General features: G+C 40.0%; 1 protein-coding gene and 1 long non-coding RNA gene across 3 annotated transcripts; one reads left to right on the top strand and one right to left on the bottom strand.

Annotated features, from left to right (window-relative positions):
* The first annotated feature begins 6,089 nt into the window (after positions 1-6,089).
* Positions 6,090-12,379, top strand: LOC134328914 (putative golgin subfamily A member 6-like protein 19). 2 transcript variants are annotated; one of them, XR_010014759.1, is made up of 3 exons: positions 6,090-6,773; positions 6,872-7,214; positions 12,361-12,379. XR_010014759.1 is itself a non-coding variant. In XM_063010154.1 (2 exons), the coding sequence occupies exon 1, from the start codon at positions 6,315-6,317 to the stop codon at positions 6,723-6,725; it is 411 nt and encodes a 136-aa protein (XP_062866224.1). In that variant the 5' UTR covers positions 6,090-6,314; the 3' UTR covers positions 6,726-6,773; positions 6,872-7,347. The 2 variants fall into 2 exon arrangements, 1 of the variants encoding a protein (XP_062866224.1); XM_063010154.1 differs by lacking the exon at positions 12,361-12,379 and having other exon boundaries at positions 6,872-7,347.
* A 1,207-nt stretch (positions 12,380-13,586) lies between these two features.
* On the bottom strand, positions 13,587-16,560 carry LOC134329151 (uncharacterized). The gene is made up of 4 exons (XR_010014806.1): positions 16,063-16,560; positions 15,646-15,946; positions 14,252-14,376; positions 13,587-14,069 (listed from the first exon to the last, which is right to left on the bottom strand). It is a non-coding gene; the product is annotated as an uncharacterized LOC134329151 (long non-coding RNA).
* Positions 16,561-24,552: the final 7,992 nt, after the last annotated feature.

Raw genomic sequence — 24,552 nt, 5'->3', positions numbered from 1 at the left:
TCTCTCCTGTGTAATGCAAACAGGACAAGTGGATATAAATCTCACAATAGTTGTTTTTAATTGAAATATAATAGAAAAAACATGTTGATAGAACATTTAAAGCTTTTAGGAATGTAATATGTTATTTTAGTACAGAACATCCCATAAAACACTTTCAAACTGTATAACCACTGAAGTTGGCATTAATTGGGGATTCTATAGAGCAGTCTTCTTTATACAAATACAAATACCAAACAACATCCTACTGCAGATCTCATAACTCAAAACAAGTCACGGTTACAGGTGTTGTGACTTTCACTAAATGACCCAAAGAAAACCTTCAAGATGTAAGACAATTCTGGGAATAATGGATCTTTGAAGGGAGCTGGATCTTTAGGTTTCTGGCAGCAAAGAGTAGGTAAAAGAAGCCTATGTTCTGAAAAATTGTTCATGTTCTGAACTGTTATTAATAAAGATTGAGAAGTTTGGATCAGTTGTACTTTTTTTGGAATACCTGAAACCCTTTTTTTGTGGAATACTTGATGCGGCCCAGCCGCTCCTAGACTCTACCTCCAGCGGCCCCCAGATTTTGAGACCCCTGTACTAAACTAATCAAAATACAATGTTTTTCCTGCCTCTCTCTCTACTGTTACCAGGAGAAAACGTCATGAATAACAAAAAAAAAACAAAAAAAAACAGGGCTTTACCCCCTACTCTGCTTTTAGGTTTGATTAAAATAATAATAAAAAATTACAAAACTAAGTTAAACTTTTAACTACCAGAGAAGATACACAACACGACATAAAAAACTTTGGCGGTTTGTCTGGTTGGTGGAGCAGGAGGGGAAGAGATGACTCCCGCTCAGCCAAAACAAAGTACATGCTCGGAGCTTCTCAGGAATGGAGTTCTAGAGTTTGGGACCAGATATACTAAAATCCCTGTCACATAGAACAAAGCCTGAAAGGGGGGGCAACAAGTATGTTCTTATCTGATGACCGAAGTGAACGAGTAGGTAAGTGTGGATGAAGTAAATCAGTGAGATATGTAAGTGCTTGGCCATGCAAGGCCTTAAAAACCAACAAAAGAACCTAATATTGAATGTGGTATTGGATGGGTAGCCAGTGGAGCTGTTTAAGTGTAGGAGTTATGTGATCACGTGATCTTGTATGTGTTAGGACCCTCGATGCTGAATTTTGTACATGCTGTAGCCTCTTCAGCCTGGAGGCAGGGTGCCCATAAAGAACAGCATTACAATAGTCCAGTCAGGAAGTGATTAGTGCATGAATGAGAGTTTCAGTTACAGAGAATGAAAGAAAGGAGCGCAGTCTAGAGATGTTCTTAAGGTGAAAATCAGCAGTTTTAGCAACATTTATAATGAGATTCAAAAGAAAGAGTGGAGTCTAGAATGTCACCAAGATTGCGGACCTGAGACAGGGAAGAATTGGTAAAATCTGGGAATTTCAACATATCATATTTTTTACAATTCTCCAAAAGTGCCACCAGAGGGCGGCAACACAAAAAAAATTTAAACATAGGTTACAAGATCTCGTTTTACTGTAATGTTACGATTCCTTTTGATGGTATAGGGGTATTGATGGGGTAAGTATCTAAAAAAATAACCTTTTGTGAAGTACCAGAGTAGCAGAGAGCAAACAGACCCAGACACAAACTTTGGCTTGTACTGACTTTTTACTGGAAAAAATGAGAAAAAACAATTCACAAAACAGATATTTATGGTACAATCTATAAATAAAATATATACAATATAAATTTACATAATAAACAAAAAAAAACATGAGGCTCTGGGCTTAGGTGGTTCTAAAGCAAAGAAAATAATAAAACAAATCCCCTAACAAACAAAAGACAAAACAAAACCTACACTAGGATTACCTGTCTTAACAAAAATACATGGGGTGGCACACACCTCTTACCTAATGTATTTAGACAGATGGCTTCCTACGTGTAGCAATATGTATGGGCGCGCCCTTACTTACCTGCCCAGGCCCTGAAATACAACCACCTGACTGTACATAGTGACGGTACATTTAATTTAGCTGAAACACTGAGCAGGAGGCACAGACACATACACACACAAATACAAGGGTTAGACTTCCTTTACAATTTCTAGTGACGGCATGAGGAAACACAAAACAATCCGTATGTACTTCAGCTAAATTAACACAAAGTTACAAAAAAAACCTGAAAATTCTCACCACCGATGATAATCGGCACTGGCACAATATACAACAAAACAAGTTACTTGATTGTCACCACGTCAATGGAGATTGCTACCAGGATGAGTATTTGTTTTTGACTGAAAATCTTTTTCGACAAATCCTCACGTCGCTTATATGACTTAAACAATTTATCAGTTCCCGCCTCAGCGTTGTCCTGCTTTGCGGATCATCAGGCATGACAATCTCTAAAAGCGGCTCATGCATTTGGACAGAGAGAGTGTTAATCACCATGGAGCATAAACATTTAACAATAAAATAAACCCATACGTGCACAAAGATTCTTTTTTTTTTTTACCAAGATTTTATATGACCATTTCATATTGATATTTTACAATTCTCCAAAAGTGCCACAAGATAGCGACATCACAAGGATTTTATTAACATGGGCACGAGACTGAGCTCCACGTGGACCAAACCATGAAGGTGCTTGTGATCCATAATCCCATTGCTGAGAATAAGTTGGTAGACGTGTCTATTCTGATAGAGGACAACCAAGTACTGAACGCAGACATCCCAAGTGTCCCGGAGGTTCCGGGAGTCTCTCACATATACAGTGTATCACAAAAGTGAGTACACCCCTCACATTTCTGCAAATATTTTATTATATCTTTTCATGGGACAACACTATAGAAATAAAACTTGGATATAACTTAGAGTAGTCAGTGTACAGCTTGTATAGCAGTGTAGATTTACTGTCTTCTGAAAATAACTCAACACACAGCCATTAATGTCTAAATAGCTGGCAACATAAGTGAGTACACCCCACAGTGAACATGTCCAAATTGTGCCCAAAGTGTCAATATTTTGTGTGACCACCATTATTATCCAGCACTGCCTTAACCCTCCTGGGCATGAAATTCACCAGAGCTGCACAGGTTGCTACTGGAATCCTCTTCCACTCCTCCATGATGACATCACGGAGCTGGTGGACGTTAGACACCTTGAACTCCTCCACCTTCCACTTGAGGATGCGCCACAGGTGCTCAATTGGGTTTAGTCCATCACCTTTACCTTCAGCTTCCTCAGCAAGGCAGTTGTCATCTTGGAGGTTGGGTTTGGGGTCGTTATCTTGTTGGAAAACTGCCATGAGGCCCAGTTTTCGAAGGGAGGGGATCATGCTCTGTTTCAGAATGTTACAGTACATGTTGGAATTCATGTTTCCCTCAATGACCTGCAGCTCCCCAGTGCCAGCAACACTCATGCAGCCCAAGACCATGATGCTACCACCACCATGCTTGACTGTAGGCAAGATACAGTTGTCTTGGTACTTCTCACCAGGGCACCGCCACACATGCTGGACACCATCTGAGCCAAACAAGTTTATCTTGGTCTCGTCAGACCACAGGGCATTCCAGTAATCCATGTTCTTGGACTGCTTGTCTTCAGCAAACTGTTTGCGGGCTTTCTTGTGCGTCAGCTTCCTTCTGGGATGACGACCATGCAGACCGAGTTGATGCAGTGTGCGGCGTATGGTCTGAGCACTGACAGGCTGACCTCCCACATCTTCAACCTCTGCAGCAATGCTGGCAGCACTCATGTGTCTATTTTTTAAAGCCAACCTCTGGATATGACGCCGAACACATGGACTCAACTTCTTTGGTCGACCCTGGCGAAGCCTGTTCCGAGTGGAACCTGTCCTGGAAAATCGCTGTATGACCTTGGCCACCATGCTGTAGCTCAGTTTCAGGGTGTTAGCAATCTTCTTATAGCCCAGGCCATCTTTGTGGAGAGCAACAATTCTATTTCTCACATCCTCAGAGAGTTCTTTGCCATGAGGTGCCATGTTGAATATCCAGTGGCCAGTATGAGAGAATTGTACCCAAAACACCTAATTTAACAGCCCTGCTCCCCATTTACACCTGGGACCTTGACACATGACACCAGGGAGGGACAACGACACATTTGGGCACAATTTGGACATGTTCACTGTGGGGTGTACTCACTTATGTTGCCAGCTATTTAGACATTAATGGCTGTGTGTTGAGTTATTTTCAGAAGACAGTAAATCTACACTGCTATACAAGCTGTACACTGACTACTCTAAGTTATATCCAAGTTTTATGCCTATAGTGTTGTCCCATGAAAAGATATAATGAAATATTTGCAGAAATGTGAGGGGTGTACTCACTTTTGTGATACACTGTACATAGCGGCTCCCTGATGCCCGCAAGTCAGATAAAATCTCCCGGAATCTAGAACGAGCGGCCAAGAGCGACACAAACGCGCACGCAGGCGACACAGACTTTATTCCCCGATTGGGTATTAAATCCGTTATCTGATATACAATCTAGTGAACTGTGTAGGAAACATAAATCAAGTGTCTAATATACAGTCTAGTGCACTGTGTAGGGAACATAAATCAAGTGTCTAATATACAATCTAGTGCACTATGTTGGGAACATAAATCCGTTATCTGATATACAATCTAGTGCACTGTGTAGGGAACATAAACCAATTGTCTAATTCACTATCTAGTGCACTACATAGGGAACATAAATTCATATTTAAAATACTATCTAGTGCACCATGTAGGGAACATAAATTCGTTATCTGATATACAATTTAGTGCACTATGTAGGGAACATAAATCCGTTAACTAATACGCCACCTAAAGCATTATGTAGGGAACATAAATTATCTATTATCTTTCACACTATCTAGTGCACTATGAAGTACACATTAATGTGTTTGTGACACAAACAGTTAGCTTAGTAGCTCAGTTAGCAGCTCCTTTTTATTTTTTTGAGCTTGGGGGGTCGGGGTCGAGGTCCGGGGGTACCTCCCTGAAATGAGTTTTTGCAACTTGGGATGTCTGTAAACAGATGTGGAAACCGAGCCCGGGCATGCATGCTGGTAATGAGATTGATTCATGGCCTCAACCTTGAGTATCCTGTGAATCTGAAATATATATTTGAAGTATTCCAGAAACTTTTTCTGGAACTCGATGGAGGAAAAGCTGTACAAGAGGGTTTACAGTCTCAAGAGGAAGTTAATGGAGTAAAAGTATTTCTAAGGTAACTTGTTACATGTTGATCTTATATTTATTGATTTATTAAAATTTTAACATCATGTTTTACACTTTGCTTACATTCATAAAAGAATCAGTAGTTACACAAGATTCATCAGTTCACAAGTTTAATATCAAACACAGTCACAGACTGAAATGAATTTGAATTGTTCAGTAAACTATGCAAAGTACAGAGGATCTTTTGTGCTTAATTTCTTTATTTTATTTAAGACATGATTAATTCTACAATATAAATACTGAACCTGTGTAGGACAGTATTTTTAAGTAAAGCTAAACTTTCCTGAATAAGTAATGGCTAATTAGTTATATAAATTAATTAATAGATATAATTATTGAATAAATTAATATTATCTACTAGCAGTTGAAGAATAAATACTACACACTTTTTGTAAATAATTATTTGTGTAATAAAATGAGATGTTTTAAGTAGATTTTATTTACTTTCTATTAGTATTTCAGAGATGTTCAATTTGAGTAAAATCTACCCAAACAAAATGAGTGTAAATTGTTACCTCACATGTTTTGAGTAGATTCTATAGGTAGTGTTTTAGTGTAGGTAAGCTGATCGAACCAGGTGGTGCACACACACACACACACACACACACACACACCTCTTAATTGCACAAAGGTTCAAGGTTGGATTATTGCAATGTCTTAAAAAGTGAAAATTAAGGAGCTACGTGTGTGTGTGTGTGTGTGAGTGTGTGTGTGTGTGTGTGTGTGTGTGTGTTTATGTATAAAACAGGGGGGAGGAGTCTAAACAGGACTGAAAGGTGCAGAGCTGTAGAACACGATGATGTCACAGACAGGATGACATCACACGTACAGCCCCTATATAACCACACACTTGGTGACTTTTAGATCACTTCAGTTTCGACGACTCGAGAGACTCGTCTGTGTTTGGTGTTCGTGCTACGTTCCTTTGTTTAAGTAAAAAAAAAAACCTGGCGGTACAACCATGCCGTGGTCGGCTGTTCGAGACCGGCTGGCGGCTGGCGACGGAGAGACTGCGGGCCAGGCAGGGTTGGGACAGAAAGGGTCTGCTGGAGGAAGTGGACCATCAGATAAGGATGAGGATGCTCTCCGAGTCAGTGAGGAAGAGGCACCTGCTGACCTCTGTGTGGAAGGAGCACCTCTGTGAGACCCAGCTCCAGCAGTACAAGGAGAACGTGACGTCCACGACCGAGGAGACGGAGAGAGCCAGACACAACCTGCAGGACGTGTGGAGGCTCCGACTGATGGAGGAAGAGCAACACAGACTGGAGGAGAAAAGTATGAAAGTGTGCTGGGAGGAGGAGAGAAGCACCATGAGGCAGGAGAACGAGGAGCTTATGAGAAGAGTCGGAGAACTAGAGGAGCTCCGACAAAAAGACAGAGAGCAGCAAACACTGCTAGAAAAAAGACTCCTGCTAGCTGTGGAGAAAGCCGAGGAGCTAGTGGCCACGTGGACGGGGAGAGAGGAGCAAAGATCGGACGCATAGGGTGAACTGGGATCGTGCAAACTGGGAGGAGAAAAAGAACTTCAAAAAGTAACTGTTTTTTCCTCATCATTTCTCTAGATGAAGATTTTACGAGTCGCTACGTTTATTCTGTTTCAGTCACTAAATAAATGTGATTTCTTCAACAGATCGAACAACAAAAGAAAGGAAGGAAGGAAGGAAGGCAGGAAGACAGGAAGAAAGGAAGACAGACAGACAGACAGACAGACAGACAGACAGACAGACAGACAGACAGAAAGAAAGAAAGAAAGAAAGAAAGAAAGAAAGAAAGAAAGAAAGAAAGAAAGAAAGAAAGAAAGAAAGAAAGAAAGAAAGAAAGAAAGAAAGAAAGAAAGAAACCCCTCAGCAATTAAATACGCCTCATCATCTCACAGGAAGAAGGTCCCGGGTGACCTGGGAATCGAACCCAGCTAAATTTCAGCAGCTTAACCCTTAGATGCATGAGTGACTGGACCTTACACTCTTCCATAAGTGGGTCAAAAATGACCCGTGGTACAATCAATGTGTTTTTATGCCACATTTGTCATTTTAATTAAAAATAATCATTTATATTATATTTAGTAATATATTCTGGTCCACAAAAGAATTATTTCATGTTTGAAATATTTGTATTTTTCACTTTTTAAGCATTTTTAAAACATTTTTAAAATTGGAAAAGAAAATTACACAACAGCAATAGAACAATGTCAACATCTATTTTGTGTGTGTGTGTGTAAGAGAGAGAGAGAGAGAGAGTGTGTGTGTGTGTGTGAGAGTGAGAAAAAGAGAGATAGAGAGAGTGTATCCCACGGTATGCAGTTGTGACAAACTACCTGTGTCTGGCTGTAATCATTTTGCACACAGACTGTTGACTTTACGATCTTTGTTACTTGGGCAGATCTGAAACCTCTTTCTCTTCGCTTGACTCTGTCTGATTCTTTCCTGTGGCTGAATTGTGGCTTTTATCTCCCCACACTTTTCCAATGCGTTAATGATTGGGGTTTGCAGTTGGGTGCAACCTTCCAGTCAACGTCTCATGTGTGGGTTGATAAGATCCATCCATCCATCCATCCATCCAATGTTAGCTAGCTTGGTTAGCTAGCTAGTTTCCACTGATGTCAGTAACGCGTTACTTAGTAACTCTAATTTGACCACATTTTTCATTACCAAGTAATCTAACGCGTTACTATTTCCAATCCAGTAATCAGATTAAAGTTACTTATCCTATTTTTGCAACTCGGGGAGTGACGTCTGGCCTATGCGACAATTAAGTCACGAGCTGCGTCCGAAATCGCATACTTACAGAGTATGCACTAGATTGGAGGAAGTATGCACTACTCTGCCGGTAAATAAGTACATACAGTGCCTTGCAAAAGTATTCAGCCCCCTTGAACTTTTCAACCTTTTGCCACATTTCAGGCTTCAAACATAACGATATGAAATTGTAATTTTTTGTGAAGAATCAACAACAAGTGGGACACAATCGTGAAGTGGAACGAAATTTATTGGATATTTTAAACTTTTTTTAGAAATAAAAAACTGAAAAGTGGGGCGTGCAATATTATTCAGCCCCCTTGCGTTAATACTTTGTAGCGCCACCTTTTGCTGCGATTACAGCTGCAAGTCGCTTGGGGTATGTCTCTATCAGTTTTGCACATCGAGAGACAGAAATTTTTGCCCATTCTTCCTTGCAAAACAGCTCGAGCTCAGTGAGGTTGGATGGAGAGCGTTTGTGAACAGCAGTTTTCAGCTCTTTCCACAGATTCTCGATGGGATTCAGGTCTGGACTTTGACTTGGCCATTCTAACACCTGGATACGTTTATTTGTGAATTATTCCATTGTAGATTTTGCTTTATGTTTTGGATCATTGTCTTGTTGGAAGATAAATCTCCGTCCCAGTCTCAGGTCTTTTGCAGACTGCAACAGGTTTTCTTCCAGAATGGTCCTGTATTTGGCTCCATCCATCTTCCCATCAATTTTAACCATCTTCCCTGTCCCTGCTGAAGAAAAGCAGGCCCGAACCATGATGCTGCCACCACCATGTTTGACAGTGGGGATGGTGTGTTCAGGGTGATGAGCTGTGTTGCTTTTACGCCAAACATAACGTTTTGCATTGTGGCCAAAAAGTTCGATTTTGGTTTCATCTGACCAGAGCACCTTCTTCCACATGTTTGGTGTGTCTCCCAGGTGACTTTTTATAGATATCTTTGAGAAATGGCTTTCTTCTTGCCACTCTTCTATAAAGGCCAGATTTGTGCAGTGTACGACTGATTGTGTCCTATAGACAGAGTCTCCCACCTCAGCTGTAGATCTCTGCAGTTCATTCAGAGTGATCATGGGCCTCTTGGCTGCATCTCTGATCAGTCTTCTCCTTGTTTGAGCTGAAAGTTTAGAGGGACGGCCGGGTCTTGGTAGATTTGCAGTGGTCTGATACTCCTTCCATTTCAATATGATCGCTTGCATAGTGCTCCTTGAGATGTTTAAAGCTTGGGAAATCTTTTTGTATCCAAATCCGGCTTTAAACTTCTCCACAACAGTATCTCGGACCTGCCTGGTGTGTTCCTTGGTCTTCATGATGCTCTCTGCGCTTTAAACAGAACTCTGAGACTGTCACAGAGCAGGTGCATTTATACGGAGACTTGATTACACACAGGTGGATTCTATTTATCACCATCAGTCATTTAGGTCAACATTGGATCATTCAGAGATCCTCACTGAACTTCTGGAGTGAGTTTGCTGCACTGAAAGTAAAGGGGCTGAATAATATTGCACGCCCCACTTTTTAGTTTTTTATTTCTAAAAAAAGTTTAAAATATCCAATAAATTTCGTTCCACTTCACGATTGTGTCCCACTTGTTGTTGATTCTTCACAAAAAATTACAATTTCATATCGTTATGTTTGAAGCCTGAAATGTGGCAAAAGGTTGAAAAGTTCAAGGGGGCTGAATACTTTTGCAAGGCACTGTACTTTCAGTACAGAAGTGTGCAGTATGCACTAAACACCGCTACGTACTACACGTGGGGACGTGATGATGTAATATCACCATAGTTACAGACTCATTACAAACCCCACTCGCCAAAATTTTGGATATTTATCGTCTTTTTGTTATTTATTTGTCTTTAAAATTTTTGTTTTATTTATCTTACTTAAACTTGTGAACAGAGGACTCCGTTTTCCGCGTCTTTCTTGTTTCTTATTCCGCTTCAATCGCCTACGCAGCTCCAGTTGCATTACGGCAGCTGCTGAATGTAACTAATAAAGTAACTTGTAATCTAACTCAGTTACTTTTAAAATCAAGTAATCAATAAAGTAACCAAGTTACTTTTTAAAGGTAACTATGCCATCACTGCTAGTTTCACAAACTACAAATTAGGCAAATTTGATGATAGATGATAAGAAACACATACAGTGTATCACAAAAGTGAGTACACCCCTCACATTTCTGCAGATATTTAAGTATATCTTTTCATGGGACAACACTGACAAAATGACACTTTGACACAATGAAAAGTAGTCTGTGTGCAGCTTATATAACAGTGTAAATTTATTCTTCCCTCAAAATAACTCAATATACAGCCATTAATGTCTAAACCACCGGCAACAAAAGTGAGTACACCCCTAAGAGACTACACCCCTAAATGTCCAAATTGAGCACTGCTTGTCATTTTCCCTCCAAAATGTCATGTGATTTGTTAGTGTTACTAGGTCTCAGGTGTGCATAGAGAGCAGGTGTGTTCAATTTAGTAGTACAGCTCTCACACTCTCTCATACTGGTCACTGAAAGTTCCAACATGGCACCTCATGGCAAAGAACTCTCTGAGGATCTTAAAAGACGAATTGTTGCGCTACATGAAGATGGCCAAGGCTACAAGAACATTGCCAACACCCTGAAACTGAGCTGCAGCACAGTGGCCAAGATCATCCAGCGTTTTAAAAGAGCAGGGTCCACTCAGAACAGACCTCGCGTTGGTCGTCCAAAGAAGCTGAGTGCACGTGCTCAGCGTCACATCCAACTGCTGTCTTTGAAAGATAGGCGCAGGAGTGCTGTCAGCATTGCTGCAGAGATTGAAAAGGTGGGAGGTCAGCCTGTCAGTGCTCAGACCATACGCCGCACACTACATCAAATTGGTCTGCATGGCTGTCACCCCAGAAGGAAGCCTCTTCTGAAGTCTCTACACAAGAAAGCCCGCAAACAGTTTGCTGAAGACATGTCAACAAAGGACATGGATTACTGGAACCATGTCCTATGGTCTGATGAGACCAAGATTAATTTGTTTGGTTCAGATGGTCTCAAGCATGTGTGGCAGCAATCAGGTGAGGAGTACAAAGATAAGTGTGTCATGCCTACAGTCAAGCATGGTGGTGGGAATGCCATGGTCTGGGGCTGCATGAGTGCAGCAGGTGTTGGGGAGTTACATTTCATTGAGGGACACATGAACTCCAATATGTACTGTGAAATACTGAAGCAGAGCATGATCCCCTCCCTCCGGAAACTGGGTCGCAGGGCAGTGTTCCAGCATGATAATGACCCCAAACACACCTCTAAGACGACCACTGCTTTATTGAAGAGGCTGAGGGTAAAGGTGATGGACTGGCCAAGCATGTCTCCAGACCTAAACCCAATAGAACATCTTTGGGGCATCCTCAAGCGGAAGGTGGAGGAGCGCAAAGTCTCGAATATCCGCCAGCTCCGTGATGTCGTCATGGAGGAGTGGAAAAGCATTCCAGTGGCAACCTGTGAAGCTCTGGTAAACTCCATGCCCAGGAGAGTTAAGGCAGTTCTGGGAAATAATGGTGGCCACACAAAATATTGACACTTCAGGAACTTTCACTAAGGGGTGTACTCACTTTTGTTGCCGGTGGTTTAGACATTAATGGCTGTATATTGAGTTATTTTGAGGGAAGAATAAATTTACACTGTTATATAAGCTGCACACAGACTACTTTTCATTGTGTCAGTGTCATTTTGTCAATGTTGTCCCATGAAAAGATATACTTAAATATCTGCAGAAATGTGAGGGGTGTACTCACTTTTGTGATACACTGTACTTCTTTACACAATATACATAAATGACACCTACACACATGCACACACATGCACACAGTACATACAGTAATGTTAGCTAGCTTAATTAGCTAGCTAGTGCTAATTTGTTGATACATGATAATTACAGATCATCTTTCACACAGTAGTCATGTATGACACGCACTCACACATTTCTAAGGTAAAAAAAAAATGAAGATAATATTTACATGTATCTTGCTGTGTCTTTTGTCCGAGTTGATAGAAACTTTCCAACTGATCACATTTTCTATCAGCACAGCAGCAAAATTAACACTGGTTTCTGTAGCCGTGCACAAGGTCTGTATCTTCATCTGGCAGTTGAACAATGGGTCCTCATGCAGAGCTGCTGCAATCCTTACGTCGTGAAAATGGCCGATCACATATTTGACACAGCTTGAATCCATAAACTCAGCCTGCCTTGTGTCTATAGAATGTCAGACTGTTTGAGTATTGTTGCTGACCATGTGCATCCTTTCATGACCATTTCACTTGCAATTGAACAAACTGATTACAATGATTACAGTTACTCCCTTTTTTCTTTATTAGTGACCCAATTTCATTTGTTTGACAGCACTTGGAAATGGATGCTGAAACTCCAAATCCCAATCCTGGTCACCTTTGGTAAGTTCTCTTGGTCATTTGTATGGTTGTTAACTTGACTGCCTATAATGAATCATCTTATTTATAGTTTTTTTCCTTAATGCTGTTATAGTTTCTACTGGTGAATAGATTTCTGTTTATGAACTGTGATTTGAGCTCAATTTTATGGCCCACATACAATGACCAGCTTAGGTTTGCTTTCAGTCTTAAATTATCAATTAATAACAAGCACAAAAGCATTTGCTAAATGTGAATTAAATTTCGATTGGACAGTTTAACCAATAATCGTAACTCTGCAATGCTTCCTCCTGAGCCTCCAACACATTCTCACTCAGCAGATGTTAACAGCTGTAGATCATTCTGAAATGGCAGATGAATGTTAACATTAAACAAAAAGTTTGGAATAAACGTTGCCTGTTACATTTCCTGTTTCAAAAGTGCTCATCAAATCTCAAGCCGTCACATCATAAGATTAAAACTTTGTTGCCATGGTTATCATTTAATTAGACTTCTCACTTTTACTAAGATGATGGTATACTAACAGAACTCCATACAGCTTGGTAATCTCAGACCCTGCTGTTTCAACGGAACAAATGTTTGATAGTAAGGTGAGCAAAGCATGTTCTAGTGGACATGATGCACCAGTCAGTGAAGGAAGGTCATCAATGCCCAATTTCACTGCTCATTTACAAAAAATGCAGAGCTGAACTTCATTGCATAACTCAAAATTGCAGTACTACTTACAAATGACTGAGTTCTGGCTGCTTTGTTAGTTCCATCACTGGCATGCTGAGTAATAAACTTTCACAAAAACCCTTGTGGTTAAGTGAAAGCAGCAGTGTAAACGTCTTTCAGCTCTGTGCAAATTACTGTAGCATATCACAGTGCTCAAACAATGAGATACTACAGCTATAATTTAGGATTCAGGCATTCCGGAGAGACAAATGGTAAAAATTTAACAAACAACTGACGGTTACTAAAAGGAAACTCAAAATGCAGTATATCACAGTGCTCAAACACTTCTGAATATTACAGAAACTGTTGGTATGTGTGTGATACAGACAGAAGCTTTTTTAGCCAGCTGATGAAGTAAAAAAAAAAAAAAAAGGTTAGCTATACTATTTGGGCCCAACTGATGACCGTGACCCAAATGGAGCATTATGTTGGCCAGCTGCAGCAGAGCTCTCACACAGCATCCTTAGTTCAGGTGCTTTATTAAGCTTATGCAGTGGAAGTGAGTTTACACTGCTTTCTTTTAGCTGGAGGGAAGCACAGGCTTTTTTGTCGATGTTACATTTCTCAAAAACTTAAACCTCATTTGAATCTTAAGACATTTAGTTGAAAGTTAAATATAAGTAATACAAAGTGTATTTTCCAGATGAAGTGTTTTGTTGCAGCAGTGCACACACACTAATGCACACAGTTATAAGGACACTTCCTTCTACTACTTGTAGAATTTCTACAGTGCACCTTTTCTGTATTGTAAATCTTGCTGTTTTTGTTTCTAGGTGAATGCAGACATCATATGTGTTGCCTGTAGCAGCCATGCAAGGGGTTTGAGTTGTCTTGAAAGTTTCTGATGAGTGGCGTTTTAACCCAGTTTCCATCTGCTGCACCTGTACTGCATGGATTCTTGACCATTTCTGCATGGTAGTATAAACACTGCTACCCTCCTCGCTCCTGTAATGCAGACCACATTTACAGCTTCGTAAAGTGTTTAATTACTTTGACTCTTGCTGAACTTTAAATTTGTGCATGTCGCAACACGCATGGAACACATGAGCAAAGAAGAGTGTAACGTTTCTTAAGGCATTGATCTATGCTACTTCTGTTACTATTTGCAATAAAATAAGTGTGCTTACCTTCAACGTGTCTTGCTTCATTTTCGTTTTGCGATGTTGAACTTGGGTCCATCAGGTCATCAAATGCCAAATACAGTAGTCTTTTGCTGAGTTATCCATGTTTTTGTTTTGATTTTGTAATGTAACTGTAAGTATGAAAAGTAAACAAAGATCTTGTTCAGCTACTGGACAATTTCCAACCTAATTTTCAGGGCTTGGTATAAGGTGCGAATTCATGCATGCTGCAATTAGTCCAAGTCTAATGTACACGTGTGTGTATATAAATATTTTTTTACTATATTAAGTAGATTAAATATTCAAATGTCTAAACTTTTCTTAGCAGAGGTAAGATCCATGAATGTTATACATTAACATTAACTTTAAAGAAACTTATTTTTCTTGCATGTACTTGACCCTTTATTTAGCTCTGTTTAGACAAGTATGAGGTTTCCTAGTTGCACTAGTGGAGAATAAATTCATATGGTCATATGTACAAATCAGCTTGGCCACAGCAGAAACTGCAACAACGTAATCAATGGTGTGTTTTTTTTATTTTTATTTTTTTATTTCATCCTTTTCCAAAGGTAGGTCATGTGTGCCTGCCTGTATGAACTGATGAGCCCTGCGACCTCGCCCAGTGTAATTATGTCCTAAGTGCGAGTTAATAAAGAGGTTAAAAACCAGTAATAATTCTACCTTCCAGCGTACTGAATACAATACTAACTACTTTTTCATGTTGTGAGCATATGGTGTAAAAGTTCGACGAGTCCGAATCCGAACTGGGAAATTGCAGCTCGGGTGAAAATCGCTGCATAATGCAGATGTCAAAAAGACGTGTATGCGTATGCGTTCAATATGTAGAACGCGGTGATGATGATAAGACCAATGTAAGATCAAGTTAAACGGAACGCGATGCATTTAAGATGTTCCGACCTTTTCCAGACGTCTCTGAGACGTATGTGTGCTATCAGGGTTTGTACCTGTAAAAAATGCATTTGTATTTTTATTTTCGATGTGAGAATAAAAACATTACAGCACAGTTTCAAATCTGCTCGCCACCAGTTTTACAAAAAAAAAATATCTGTCAGCCTGATGCAAATCGCTAGTTACGAATGTAACTGTGGTTATGTGAGTAGTGGATGACCGCCAGGGTGGTACTTATGTAGTGGATAATCCCGCGCGTGCGCGCTCAGATCGAGATATTTGTATACCAAATTAGTCACACGTGACCCCTGCAGTGATGTAACTCATGGTATTTGCACCTGTGACCACTGCAGGACTGCCTCAGGAACCTGGAACGTCTCGCATACTCCGAGTGACCAGGAACCCTGGCGGTCATCCACTACTCACTACTCACATAACATTCGTAACTAGCGTTATGTTTCGTATCTCCTGACCGCCAGGGCGGTACTTACGTAGTGGATGATTTATGCCCACGCCGTCACGAGGAGTACTTCAACATCTACTCGTGGAAAGAGCCAGGACAGCCGGTGCCAAGCTAGATCAAGCTGCGACGTTCACGTTGTAAAAACGTGAAAAGGTACATGGCGAAGACCAAGTGGCTGCCGCACAAACCTCCGCAATGGGGACCCCTCTTAAGGTGGCCCAAGATGTGGAAACTCTCCTGACAGAGTGACCAGATGACCAAGCGGGTACGGGACGGTTGGATGTCGTGTAGGCCATCCCAATGACCTCCGCCAGCCAGCGAGAGACTCGCTGCTTAGAAAGGCGATGTATAATGTATAAAATAATGTAAATAATGTATAAAATAATAATAATACATAATAAAAGAGAATGTAAAGAAATAAACTGGTTTTATTACGTGTATTTACCTTGAAAATAAGACGAAGATGCTGGCGGAGGTGGAGATTGGCAGAGGAAGTTGGGGGAGTGTTTCATTTCGTGCTCTATCACTTAACTTACTCGCTACACACTTAATGTTACAATATACAGTGGTATAAGTCCAACTTGGTATACGTCCTGTTTGGATGTGAACACCGCCCGCTACTCTTGTTTACCTATCGCGAGACAAAGCCACGAGCGTCATTACACCAGTTGCTACCGTTCAGTAAGCAACCCGCGCTATAATCTACAGCCATAACGTTCTATATAATTTTTTTACTTCACTTAATCTTATTCTTCACCGACTTTTGGCTTTTTCGTCACATTTTCCTCTTTTTTACTTGCTTGTACGGCAAGATAACCAGGTGAACTGAACTCAGCTGAGCTCGTAACTCAGATCTCGGCTCGTATCACAAAGCAAAAAATCGACCAAGTGACAGCTCGTATTTTGAAAAATTCGTAAGTTGGGTCACTCGTAAGTCGAGGTTCCACTGTATGTATATATATATATATATATATATATATATATATATATATATATATATATATATATATTGAGAAGCCCACCAATTCACATAATGTTTAGTTTATGCTTTATGACTCATCAGATGTAAGGCATTGCTGATCAAACAAATTAGGGCCCCTTAAGTTAGTGTAGCTTAAAATGATGGCAAATGGTTAAGGTTTTTTTGCGTTCAAGTTTTTTTCCATTTGTGGATAATGGCTTTTACTGTGGTTTGTTGGAGTCCTCCTCATGTTCTCCTCCAGGCAGAATCTAAACATCTCCAGTAGCTTTAAACTTCTTTTAACTTCTTTCATTACATGTCAGATAGTGAACAGCATGCTAATGCATCAAGCTAATGCAGGGTTTTCTAAAGCAGTCCTCATTGACCCTCACCCTGTTTTGCAGCTCCTAACTCAGTCTATCAGATTAATTCAGATGGTACCAGAAACTTGATGGACTCTCTAATCTCATTGCTTCAGTACTGATGTATAGAAGGAGGAGATGAAGGTCCATAAGCACTTCAGAGTGGGTTTGAGAGTGTTGATCTTGTACAGGAAGTGATGTCATACACACAGTTATACAGAAAGCATGTTTACGGATTTGAGCAGTAGTAAGTTGAACAAAGTGTCACCATGTAGAATCCCAGTGTGAAGAGTAGATGGTGTTTATCTTCACTGCTCTTCATCTTCTCACAATTCAATGTGCATTAGAATCAGAAGCTGTAGAAGAGATCAGACAAGATCAGATGTTTCAGTCACCTATCAGACTCAACACAATCAGAACCACTAAAAACACCAGCACACACACACACACACACACACACACACCAGCTGGAACAATGAAAGAACATTTTACATGATTCATTGTCCACTGGAGAACCCTGATACAGATGAAGTTCTGCTAATGAGCTGCTCTGATTCCACAATAGGACAGACATACACTGCATGTGTGTGTAATGTGTGCATGTGTGTGTAATGTGTGCATGTGTATGTAATGTGTGCATGTGTGTGTGATGTGTGCATGTGTGTGTAATGTGTGCATGTGTATGTAATGTGTGCATGTGTGTGTAATGTGTGCATGTGTGTGTAATGTGTACATGTGTGTGTAATGTGTGCATGTGTGTGTAATGTGTGCATGTGTATGTAATGTGTGCATGTGTGTGTAATGTGTGCATGTGTGTGTAATGTGTGCATGTGTGTGTAATGTGTGCATGTGTGTGTAATGTGTGCATGTGTGTGTAATGTGTGCATGTGTGTGTAATGTGTGCATGTGTATGTAATGTGTGTGTAATGTGTGCATGTGTGTGTAATGTGTGCATGTGTATGTAATGTGTGTGTAATGTGTGCATGTGTGTGTAATGTGTGCATGTGTATGTAATGTGTGTGTAATGTGTGCATGTGTGTGTAATGTGTGCATGTGTGTGTAATGTGTGCATGTGTGTGTAATGTGTGCATGTGTATGTAATGTGTGTGTAATGTGTGCATGTGAGTGTAATGTGTGTGTAATGTGTGTGTAATGTGTGCATGTGAGTGTAATGTGTGTGTAATGTGTGTGTAATGTGTACATGTGTGTGTAATGTGTACATGTGTGTGTAATGTGTACATGTGTGTGTAATGTGTGCATGTGTGTGTAATGTGTGCATGTGTGTGTAATGTGTGTGTAATGTGTGTGTAATGTGTGTGTAATGTGTGTGCATGTGTGTGTAATGTGTGCATGTGTGTGTAATGTGTGTGTATTGTGTGCATGTGTGTATGTGTGTGTAATGTGTGCATGTGTGTGTAATGTGTGCATCTGTGTGTAATGTGTGCATGTGTATGTAATGTGTACATGTGTTTGTAATGTGTGCATGTGTATGTAATGTGTGCATGTGTATGTAATGTGTGCATGTGTATGTAATGTGTGCATGTGTGTGTAATGTGTGCATGTGTATGTAATGTGTGTGTAATGTGTGTGTAATGTGTACATGTGCATGTGTGTGTAATGTGCGCATGTGTGTGTAATGTGTGTAATGTGTGTGTAATGTGTGCATGTGTGTGTAATGTGTACATGTGTATGTAATGTGTGCATGTGTATGTAATGTGTGCATGTGTATGTAATGTGTGCATGTGTGTGTAATGTGTGCATGTGTATGTAATGTGTGTGTAATGTGTGTGTAATGTGTACATGTGCATGTGTGTGTAATGTGCGCATGTGTGTGTAATGTGTGTAATGTGTGTGTAATGTGTGCATGTGTGTGTAATGTGTACATGTGTATGTAATGTGTGCATGTGTGTAATGTGTGCATGTGTGTGTAATGTGTGTGTAATGTGTGTGAAATGTGTGTGTAATGTGTGTGTAATGTGTGTGCATGTGTGTGTAATGTGTGCATGTGTGTGTAATGTGTACATGTGTGTGTAATGTGTGTGTAATGTGTGTGTAATGTGTACATGTGTGTGTAATGTGTGTGTAATGTGTGCATGTGTGTGTAATGTGTGCATGTGTGTGTAATGTGTGTGTAATGTGTGTGTAATGTGTGTGCATGTGTGTGTAATGTGTGCATGTGTGTGTAATGTGTGTGTAATGTGTACATGTGTGTGTAATGTGTGTGTAATGTGTACATGTGTGTGTAATGTGTGCATGTGTGAGTAATGTGTACATGTGTATGTAATGTGTGCATGTGTGTGTAATGTGTACATGTGTGTAATGTGTGTGTAATGTGTGTGTAATGTGTGTGCATAAGTGTGTAATGTGTGCATGTGTGTGTAATGTGTGTGTATTGTGTGCATTTGTGTATGTGTGTGTAATGTGTGCATGTGTGTGTAATGTGTGCATGTGTGTGTAATGTGTACATGTGTGTGTATTGTGTGTGTAATGTGTGTGTAATGTGTACATGTGTGTGTAATGTGTGCATGTGTATGTAATGTGTGTATGTAATCTGTGCATGTGTGTAATGTGTACATGTGTGTGTAATGTGTGCATGTGTATGTAATGTGTGCATGTGTGTAATGTGTACATGTGTGTGTAATGTGTGCATCTGTGTGTAATGTGTGTGTAATATGTGTGTAATGTGTGTGTAATGTGTGTGTAATGTGTGCATCTGTGTGTAATGTGTGTGTAATGTGTGTGTAATGTGTGTAATGTGTGTGTAATGTGTGCATGTGTGTAATGTGTACATGTGTGTGTAATGTGTGCATGTGTATGTAATGTGTGCATGTGTATGTAATCTGTGCATGTGTGTAATGTGTACATGTGTGTGTAATGTGTACATGTGTGTGTAATGTGTACATGTGTGTGTAATGTGTGCATCTGTGTGTAATGTGTGTGTAATGTGTGCATGTGTGTGTAATGTGTGCATGTGTGTGTAATGTGTACATGTGTGTGTACATGTGTGTGTAATGTGTGCATCTGTGTGTAATGTGTACATGTGTGTGTAATGTGTGCATCTGTGTGTAATGTGTGTGTAATGTGTGCATGTGTGTGTAATGTGTGTGTAATGTGTGCATGTGTGTGTAATGTGTACATGTGTGTGTAATGTGTACATGTGTGTGTAATGTGTGCATGTGTGTGTAATGTGTGTGTAATGTGTGTGTAATGTGTGCATGTGTGTGTAATGTGTGTGCATGTGTGTGTAATGTGTGCATGTGTGTGTAATGTGTGCATGTGTGTGTAATGTGTGTATGTGTGTGTAATGTGTACATGTGTGTGTAATGTGTGTGTAATGTGTGCATGTGTGTGTAATGTGTGCATGTGTGTGTAATGTGTGTATGTGTGTGTAATGTGTACATGTGTGTGTAATGTGTGCATGTGTGTGTAATGTGTGTATGTGTGTGTAATGTGTGTGCATGTGTGTGTAATGTGTGCATGTGTGTGTAATGTGTGTGTAATGTGTGTGTAATTTGTGTATGTGTGTGTAATGTGTGCATGTGTGTGTAATGTGTGCATGTGTGTGTAATGTGTGCATGTGTGTGTAATGTGTGTGTAATGTGTGCATGTGTGTGTAATGTGTGCATCTGTGTGTAATGTGTGTGTAATGTGTGTGTAATGTGTGCATGTGTGTGTAATGTGTGTGTATGGTGTGCATGTGTGTGTAATGTGTGCATGTGTGTGTAATGTGTGTGTAATGTGTGTGTAATGTGTGCATGTGTGGGTAATGTGTGCATCTGTGTGTAATGTGTTTGTAATGTGTGTGTAATGTGTGTGTAATGTGTGCATGTGTGTGTAATGTGTGCATGTGTGTGTAATGTGTGCATGTGTATGTAATGTGTGCATGTGTGTGTAATGTGTGCATGTGTGTGTAGTGTGTGCATGTGTATGTAATGTGTGCATGTGTGTGTAATGTGTGCATGTGTGTGTAGTGTGTGCATGTGTATGTAATGTGTGTGTAATGTGTGCATGTGTGTGTAATGTGCGCATGTGTGTGTAATGTGTGCATGTGTATGTAATGTGTGCATGTGTATGTAATGTGTGCATGTGTGTGTAATGTGCGCATGTGTGTGTAATGTGTGCATGTGTGTAATGTGTACATGTGTGTGTAATGTGTGCATGTGTATGTAATGTGTGCATGTGTATGTAATGTGTGCATGTGTATGTAATGTGTACATGTGTATGTAATGTGTGCATGTGTGTGTAATGTGTGCATGTGTATGTAATGTGTGCATGTGTATGTAATGTGTGCATGTGTGTGTAATGTGTGCATGTGTGTGTAATGTGTGCATGTGTGTGTAATGTGCGCATGTGTGTGTAATGTGTGCATGTGTATGTAATGTGTGCATGTGTATGTAATGTGTGCATGTGTATGTAATGTGTGCATGTGTATGTAATGTGTACATGTGTATGTAATCTGTGCATGTGTGTGTAATGTGCGCATGTGTGTGTAATGTGTGCATGTGTATGTAATGTGTGCATGTGTATGTAATGTGTGCATGTGTGTGTAATGTGTGCATGTGTGTGTAATGTGTGCATGTGTGTGTAATGTGCGCATGTGTGTGTAATGTGTGCATGTGTATGTAATGTGTGCATGTGTATGTAATGTGTGCATGTGTATGTAATGTGTGCATGTGTATGTAATGTGTACATGTGTATGTAATCTGTGCATGTGTGTAATGTGTACATGTGTATGTAATGTGTGCATGTGTATGTAATGTGTGCATGTGTGTGTAATGTGCGCATGTGTGTGTAATGTGTGCATGTGTGTGTAATGTGTGCATGTGTGTGTAATGTGTGCATGTGTATGTAATGTGTGCATGTGTGTGTAATGTGCGCATGTGTATGTAATGTGTGCATGTGTATGTAATGTGTGCATGTGTGTGTAATGTGTACATGTGTATGTAATGTGTGCATGTGTATGTAATGTGTGCATGTGTATGTAATGTGTGCATGTGTATGTAATGTGTACATGTGTATGTAATCTGTGCATGTGTGTAATGTGTGCATGTGTATGTAATGTGTGCATGTGTGTGTAATGTGTGCATGTGTATGTAATGTGTTCATGTGTATGTAATGTGTGCATGTGTATGTAATGTGTGCATGTGTATGTAATGTGTGCATGTGTGTAATGTGTACATGTGTGTGTAATGTGTGCATGTGTATGTAATGTGTGCATGTGTGTGTAATGTGTACATGTGTATGTAATGTGTGCATGTGTATGTAATGTGTGCATGTGTGTGTAATGTGCGCATGTGTGTGTAATGTGTGCATGTGTATGTAATGTGTGCATGTGTATGTAATGTGTGCATGTGTGTGTAATGTGTACATGTGTATGTAATGTGTGCATGTGTATGTAATGTGTGCATGTGTGTGTAATGTGCGCATGTGTGTGTAATGTGTGCATGTGTGTAATGTGTACATGTGTGTGTAATGTGTGCATGTGTATGTAATGTGTGCATGTGTGTGTAATGTGTGCATGTGTATGTAATGTGTTCATGTGTATGTAATGTGTGCATGTGTGTAATGTGTACATGTGTGTGTAATGTGTGCATGTGTATGTAATGTGTGCATGTGTGTGTAATGTGTGCATGTGTATGTAATGTGTGCATGTGTGTGTAATGTGTGCATGTGTATGTAATGTGTGCATGTGTGTGTAATGTGTACATGTGTATGTAATCTGTGCATGTGTGTAATGTGTACATGTGTGTGTAATGTGTGCATGTGTATGTAATGTGTGCATGTGTGTGTAATGTGTACATGTGTATGTAATGTGTGCATGTGTGTGTAATGTGTACATGTGTGTGTAATGTGTGTGTAATGTGTGTGTAATGTGTGCATGTGTGTGTAATGTGTGCATGTGTGTGTAATGTGTGTGTAATGTGTGCATGTGTGTGTAATGTGTGTGTAATGTGTGTGTAATTTGTGTATGTGTGTGTAATGTGTGCATGTGTGTGTAATGTGTGCATGTGTGTGTAATGTGTGCATCTGTGTGTAATGTGTGTGTAATGTGTGTGTAATGTGTGCATGTGTGTGTATTGTGTGCATGTATGTGTAATGTGTGCATCTGTGTGTAATGTGTGTGTAATGTGTGTGTAATGTGTGTGTAATGTGTGTGTAATGTGTGCATGTGTGTGTAATGTGTGCATGTGTGTGTAATGTGTGCATGTGTGTGTAATGTGTACATGTGTGTGTAATGTGTACATGTGTGTGTACATGTGTGTGTACATGTGTGTGCAATGTGTGCATGTGTGTGTAATGTGTGCATCTGTGTGTAATGTGTACATGTGTGTGTAATGTGTACATGTGTGTGTACATGTGTGTGCAATGTGTGCATGTGTGTGTAATGTGTGCATGTGTGTGTAATGTGTACATGTGTGTGTAATGTGTACATGTGTGTGTACATGTGTGTGCAATGTGTGCATGTGTGTGTAATGTGTGCATCTGTGTGTAATGTGTGTGTAATGTGTGCATGTGTGTGTAATGTGTGCATGTGTGTGTAATGTGTGTGTAATGTGTGCATGTGTATGTAATGTGTACATGTGTATGTAATGTGTGCATGTGTATGTAATGTGTACATTTGTATGTAATGTGTGTGTAATGTGTGTGTAATGTGTGTGTAATGTGTGCATGTGTGTGTAATGTGTACATGTGTATGTAATGTGTGCATGTGTGTAATGTGTGCATGTGTATGTAATGTGTACATTTGTATGTAATGTGTACATTTGTATGTAATGTGTGTGAAATGTGTGTGTAATGTGTGTGTAATGTGTGTGCATGTGTGTGTAATGTGTGCATGTGTGTGTAATGTGTACGTGTGTGTAATGTGTGTGTAATGTGTGTGTAATGTGTACATGTGTGTGTAATGTGTGTGTAATGTGTGCATGTGTGTGTAATGTGTGCATGTGTGTGTAATGTGTGTGTAATGTGTGTGTAATGTGTGTGCATGTGTGTGTAATGTGTGCATGTGTGTGTAATGTGTGTGTAATGTGTACATGTGTGTGTAATGTGTGTGTAATGTGTACATGTGTGTGTAATGTGTGCATGTGTGAGTAATGTGTACATGTGTATGTAATGTGTGCATGTGTGTGTAATGTGTACATGTGTGTAATGTGTGTGTAATGTGTGTGTAATGTGTGTGCATAAGTGTGTAATGTGTGCATGTGTGTGTAATGTGTGTGTAGTGTGCATTTGTGTATGTGTGTGTAATGTGTGCATGTGTGTGTAATGTGTGCATGTGTGTGTAATGTGTACATGTGTGTGTATTGTGTGTGTAATGTGTGTGTAATGTGTACATGTGTGTGTAATTTGTGTATGTGTGTGTAATGTGTGCATGTGTGTGTAATGTGTGCATCTGTGTGTAATGTGTGTGTAATGTGTGTGTAATGTGTGTGTAATGTGTGCATGTGTGTGTAATGTGTGTGCATGTGTGTGTAATGTGTGCATGTGTGTGTAATGTGTGTGTAATGTGTGTGTAATTTGTGTATGTGTGTGTAATGTGTGCATGTGTGTGTAATGTGTGCATGTGTGTGTAATGTGTGCATCTGTGTGTAATGTGTGTGTAATGTGTGTG

Source organism: Trichomycterus rosablanca, chromosome 15 (assembly GCF_030014385.1).
Source record: "Trichomycterus rosablanca isolate fTriRos1 chromosome 15, fTriRos1.hap1, whole genome shotgun sequence".
NCBI lineage: Eukaryota > Metazoa > Chordata > Actinopteri > Siluriformes > Trichomycteridae > Trichomycterus > Trichomycterus rosablanca.
Note: the sequence above shows the minus strand (reverse complement) of the source record. Positions and strands in the feature narration are given on the sequence as shown.

Bases quoted from the DNA above. Each gene is read 5' to 3' on its own strand.
- LOC134328914 (XM_063010154.1), top strand. From the start codon at position 6,315: ATGAGGATGCTCTCCGAGTCAGTGAGGAAGAGGCACCTGCTGACCTCT.